General features: G+C 36.9%; 2 protein-coding genes across 2 annotated transcripts; both read right to left on the bottom strand.

Annotated features, from left to right (window-relative positions):
* Positions 1–1,166: 1,166 nt before the first annotated feature.
* On the bottom strand, positions 1,167–5,014 carry LOC144961771 (uncharacterized). Its single transcript, XM_078894856.1, has 2 exons — positions 4,861–5,014; positions 1,167–4,451 (listed from the first exon to the last, which is right to left on the bottom strand). Exon 2 carries the CDS (start codon positions 4,380–4,382, stop codon positions 3,699–3,701), a length of 684 nt encoding a protein of 227 aa, XP_078750982.1. The 5' UTR covers positions 4,383–4,451; positions 4,861–5,014; the 3' UTR covers positions 1,167–3,698.
* LOC144961772 (uncharacterized) lies at positions 5,014–5,929 on the bottom strand. Its single transcript, XM_078894858.1, has 2 exons — positions 5,560–5,929; positions 5,014–5,222 (listed from the first exon to the last, which is right to left on the bottom strand). The coding sequence occupies exons 1-2, from the start codon at positions 5,926–5,928 to the stop codon at positions 5,025–5,027; spliced, it is 567 nt and encodes a 188-aa protein (XP_078750984.1). The 5' UTR covers position 5,929; the 3' UTR covers positions 5,014–5,024.
* Between the last annotated feature and the right edge of the window lie 35 nt (positions 5,930–5,964).

Here is a 5,964-nt window from a genome sequence, read left to right as displayed (position 1 = left end):
TGGACTACAAATGCAGAAACACAAAAGAACATTGAAGCTTTTGAAATGTGGTGCTTGAGAAGGATGCAGAGAATATCGTATACTGCACACAAAACGAACGAAGAAGTGCTAAAACAAACATACCAACAAAGGAAACTAATGCCCTTAATAGTGGATCGACAACTATCCTTTTTCGGACACATAGTAAGGAAAGATAAGAATGAATACCTGGCAAGTTGTGGAAAAATACCTGGTAAACGCGCCCGGGGGAGACAAAGAAAAACACTCATAGACCAACTGAAGGGCTTCACCAGCCTAACAATCCAAGAGCTGTTTGAAAAGGCAAGAGACAGGGAGGAATGGAGAGAGATAATTCATGCAGTATCCGAAGCCTGGACCAGGCATGGAACCTAGAAGAAGAAGAAGAAGAATTTTCAAAATATAAACAGTGATTGCCATGACCATAGGAATACTTTATTAATATAGTTTTTATAAAAACAAAAAAAAAAAAAAAAACATTTTAAATATTTATAACTTGTCACTTGTGGTACCGATTCATAGAAGGAATGAAGACAAAATGAAATTCAAAAAGTGAGTTTTTATATAGCGCAATAATAATGAATAGCCACTAAACGTGCTCAAAGCGCTTTACAAGGGGCCCCTGGCCAACAGACACATTTAACATTTTGGACGGGACATGACGCCTGTTAGGCGATATTACAATGTTTTGGACAGAGACAACGCTGTTAACGGCCAGGTACTCATTTTACACCTGAGTACGGTGAGAGAATGTTAGTAAAGTGCCTTCTACGAGGATTCAACTATACACCGAGCGAGACTCGAACCCAGGACCTTCTGATCCGAAAGCGAGGGTCACACCACAAGACTGCACAGCCGCACAAGATGACATCATTCATCTCTTTGTTGTTAAACCGCCAGTTGGATGACTGATAATAAAATCATTCTTCGGACATAATATGCCGACTGACGACGTGGAGTTCACAGAAACATGTGTTTCGGCCATAAATAAGTAAATGACTCCATATATATATATATATATATATATATATATATATATATATATATATATATATATATATATATATATATATATATATATATATAATATATATATATATATATATATTATATATATATATATATATATATATATGACTATAAATTTTTAAAGTTACACATCGTTTTCTGCATTTTATCTTTGTGTTTCATCTGGCTGGCAGATGTTGTAAATATTTTACTTAAAAGGATACCAGTCATAGCTGTGTACCAGTGCCAAGCTCTTTTCTTTTTTTTCTTTTTGAAATATTTGAGAAAAAAGGAAGGAATCATAACAATGTGGCATCTTCCCGAAAACACGAAAGTTTGCCTCCCTTGAATTATTTAAGATATTCTTTATAAAATACCCAAACTGAAAATCTCGAAAACACTGAACGAATGAATAAAAATGGTCCATAAATTTTGCAAGATTCCCATGCTGAACTGTATATCGGTTTTCAGATTAATGGAGGTTTTTTTTCTCATATTTTCTTTTCTTAATTTTGTTAAAAGCAGTTAATTTAATCCACTGGTAGTATGGCGATGTGGTCTTGTGGTATGACACTCACTTTCGGATCTGAAGGTCCTGGGTTCGAGCCTCGTTCGGTGCAAAGTTTAGTCCTTGGATAAGGCTCTTTACTAACTTTCTCACACCTCATTCAGGTGTAAAATGAGTACCTGGTCGTAATCAGTCATCTCTGAAGGAAAAAAATGTGATATCGCCTAACAGGCGTCATGTCCCGTCCTTAATGTTAAGTGTTGCTGTTGGACAGGGAACCCTTGTAAAGCGCTTTGAGCACTTTTAGTGGATATTGCGCTATATAAAACCTTTTAAAGTGATCTTTTAAGGGGCATATATACCCAAAATGGAAAATCACAGAAATGATTGATTTTCATCACATAACTGTATTATATGAATGTATACACATATATAAAAGTCATAAAAAATGAAAAAAAAAAATTTCATCAGAATTACACAATCGACGGCGGCCATATTGAAAATTTAGGGCATTTCAAAGGCGCTATATAGAGAAAAAAGTACAAAAGATACAGAGCTCAAATTTTTTTTTTTGTTTGTTGCTTTAGGTCTCTTCCAACACAATTGGGGTTATATGAGAGACCGCTGAAACAAAAAAACAAGCACTCTAACAAAAATAGTACAAATGTAAATCAAAATCATAACCTAAAGATATCATAAGCTAAATTATAAATAACCAAGAACAAACAGGCAGAAGATTTACAGAAAAAAAAATATCCCCTGTCAAAATTACAATCACAAACCAAAGAAGCAGGATGGGCTAGTAAAGAGAAGAAGAAACGACATCACTATCGGATCGTACACCCATGCGAACATCATAGGTATATGATTCAAGGGTGATGCTCCCATCCAACCACCCAAGGAAGTGAGAAACAAGACAATTGTAGGTGTTATTATGAAAAGATATCGGATCTATTGGCAGTATTTGCAAATTTAATGAATTTTGAAAATTGCCGAAAAAAAAACACGACAAAATACTCAGTATTGACGAATAAAGTAACTCATATATTTTTTTAGATAATGAAAACTGCATTTTTCTCTTCATAATAACACAGATAACCCAATAAGGAACAACTATGCAAAATATGGTGATTCTAGAGCCGGTAGTTTGAATTTTATATCCCGCGCACGGTGGCCCTGTATCCGAAAAATGAGTAAATGAGAAAATCGCTTTTGAAAAATCGACATCCGAAAACCGAACTTATTATTTTTTAGATAATGAAAACTGCATTTTTCTCTTCATAATAACACAGATAACCCAATAAGGAACAACTATGCAAATATGGTGATTCTAGAGCTGGTAGTTTGAATTTTATATCCCGCGCACGGTGGCCCTGTATCCGAAAAATGAGTAAATGAGAAAATCGCTTTTGAAAAATCGACATCCGAAAACCGAACTTATTATTTTTTAGATAATGAAAACTGCATTTTCTCTTCATAATAACACAGATAACCCAATAAGGAACAACTATGCAAAATATGGTGATTCTAGAGCTGGTAGTTTGAATTTTATATCCCGCGCACGGTGGCCTGTATCCGAAACATTAGTAAATGAGAAAATCGCATTTGAAAACCGACATCCGAAAACCGAACTTATCCTTTTTTTAATCATAAAAACTGCATTTATCTCTTCATAATAACACAGATAACTCAATAAGGAACAATTATGCAAGATATGGTGACTCTAGAGCTGGTACTTTAAATTTTATATCTCGCGTACTGTGACCATATACCGGAAAAATGAGTAAATGAGAAAATCGCATTTGAAAATTCGACATCCTAAAACCGAACATATTTTTTAAATCATAAAAACTGCATTTTTCTCTTTATTATAACACAGATAACTCAATAAGGAACAACTATGCAAAATATGGTGACTCTAGAGCTGCTGGTAGTTTAAATTTGATATCTCGCGCACTGTTACCATGTATCGGAAAAATGAGTGAATGAGAAAATCGCATTTGAAAAATCGACATCCAAAAACTGAAAAATTCAGTGTCTCAAACTAAAAAATACCAACTTTCCTCACCTAAAACTTTACTTATGCATATCTAAATGATCCCAAATTATACCCAAAAAAATAATCTGCAACCAAAATGATGAGCGACATGATCAAATAAAATTTTTAAAAATTTTCAAAATGGGTCAAACATACCTGACAGGCGATATGCCACAAAATTTCACAGTAAAATGATAAAAAAGATACAAATACCTCGTTGAACAAGTTAAAAACCTCCTGGCACATAAGAGGGTCCCCCTCAATGGCTTCCAACCTGTCCTGCTCCTTCTGCTGGGCAACACGCCTTACTTCACGACGTCTTTTGGCAACAGCCGTGACAGCCGATCCTGCTCCGGATATCTGTCTTGCATCTCTCTTGAGGCCGAGGCACACACGATCCGACGAAGGTAATATATCCAGAACAGAGAAAAAGAAATGTGTAGCAGACGAACCCATGTTGAATTCCCCCACTGCCAGCATGCAGGAGATGAAAACACGCTTGAAGCCACAGAAGAGATGCTTTGGACACTTTGCCCAAATCACGGCGTGCAGTGACTCATTTGCATTCTGAGTCGAGCCTAGCAAACAGCGTCCCAGAAGAGAGGGGTCGGTCAACCTTTCATATGTTGACTTCACATGTTTTGCCACCGTCTCGTTCAGATAGGTTGACTGGTCAGAGGTAGTCGGTGGCTTATCTCCAGTGCTGATGGCCTTACGGTATGAACACCAGGTATCAGCACAGAGGTGATGCTGCGGGCTATCAGGTGTGGAGATGGAGTGGTAATACAATGCCCAGATGGCATCAGACATCTCCTTCACACTTCCATTATGTCCCCTGACTGCTCGAGTGTAGTACCGCTGAAGGAGTCCAATCTTGGTCTGGAATAGAACAGGAACAATTTTTAAAATGTAAAAATTGAAATGCAAGAAAAAGTTTACAGCTCATGAAATACATACAATCATAATGATACAAACCCTGAAAACTACTGAGACTGAGGAGGATAATAAAAAAGTTAAAACCATAATTACAAACATGTATCGAGTTTCAGACTTGAAAAAATTCATACCTTGAGTATAATTATCGGAAAAGTCCACTTGCCCTGTAAACAACAATATCCAGTATCAAAAATAAAGCAGATGATGTTTTGACAATTGAAATAATTCATCCTTATTGCTACACAAAATGCTAGAATAAGTATCCACACTTGAATCAAAAATAACTTAGACAAAAATATAATCTGAGAAAAAAAGACCATAGACAGGAAAAAAATAAAAATAAAAACCAAACCTGTGTCAGGCTTCCCTTGACACGACCGCCAAGAGTCACTGGCACCGACAGTCCTTTACACTTGGTGATAACGTTCCGCAGAGCAGAGTTGAGGCGCTTCGCCACATGGTTCACACGCTCCTCTTTCTCAACAGGATTGTCAGGACCATATGGACATTCCTTCGTCAGGGCGCAGAAAGTTTTGGAGTCACCATCCCAACAAACCGTGTATAGCGCATATGATGGTCCTGTGAGCGCCTCCACATCACTAAAGCACCCTCCACCTCCATACCACCAGATGAACCTTCATAGTTTATGGTGCATGTGCCAGATATCCGATGGTCCTCTATGGCCTTAGTGTCTTGCGCATGGAGTGAGCAAAACTAAGGAATAGAAAGAAAGAGAAAAAAAAAACACAAGTAAACAAAGGGTTGTAATCCTGTACAAGATAAGTAATACTAGAGATATATGCTAACCAAAACAGAAAAATTCAAATGGATTTGACAAAATAAATGTATTTTGGTGGAATCTATTTTTGTTTTCTAAATTGTAAAACTCTTTTCAACATGTAAAAGTAGAAAAAAAGGCAGAGCATCAAAACTATGATATTTTTTCCTGTTCAATCTAAATGTTCTGATTACTTCAAAATTAAATTATTTAGATACCTGCAATAAAAGTACAAAAGAAAGGAAATTATCAACCATTAAAAAATATTCTCACCTTGCAATGAAGCGATATGACATGAAAGTCAATGACCAGACCAGTCATGACTTCAATGATCGCTGCACAGCCAAGCTTTGAAGTGTGGCCCCTCTTTGCCCAAGTACCATCATAGCTGACAGCGATTTCCAGTATTCCCTCTTGCGAGAAAGCATCCGGGTGATGAGTCTTGAAGTACTCTGAGACTTTCTCCCGTGACTGCCTCAAAACGCTGGGTGAATATTCCGTGGCCTTGTCATAAATCGAAGAGACATGGCTGTTGAAGGCATTCAGAGTTATTCCAGTCATTCCCATTCCCTCCGAAAATTTCTGGAGAGAAGCGTGGCCAACACTAATAGATAAAGCTGAAGCCACTATCCTGCGGGACATCTCAAAGGATTTTGAATCTGGAAGACGATGAGATGA

This window comes from Berghia stephanieae, unplaced genomic scaffold (assembly GCF_034508935.2).
Source record: "Berghia stephanieae isolate SIO BIC M18660-M18661 unplaced genomic scaffold, UCSD_Bste_1.3 scaffold4052, whole genome shotgun sequence".
In the NCBI taxonomy this organism is placed as follows: Eukaryota; Metazoa; Mollusca; class Gastropoda; order Nudibranchia; family Aeolidiidae; genus Berghia; species Berghia stephanieae.
Note: the sequence above shows the minus strand (reverse complement) of the source record. Positions and strands in the feature narration are given on the sequence as shown.

What these genes read in the sequence shown, in the direction of transcription:
- LOC144961771 (XM_078894856.1), bottom strand. Translation starts at nt 4,382, where the DNA reads ATGTCTGATGCCATCTGGGCATTGTATTACCACTCCATCTCCACACCT.
- LOC144961772 (XM_078894858.1), bottom strand. Translation starts at nt 5,928, where the DNA reads ATGTCCCGCAGGATAGTGGCTTCAGCTTTATCTATTAGTGTTGGCCAC. An exon ending in TCATATCGCTTCATTGCAAG is followed by an intron (nt 5,223 to 5,559) that starts GTGAGAATATTT and finishes TCTATTCCTTAG; the next exon opens with TTTTGCTCACTCCATGCGCA.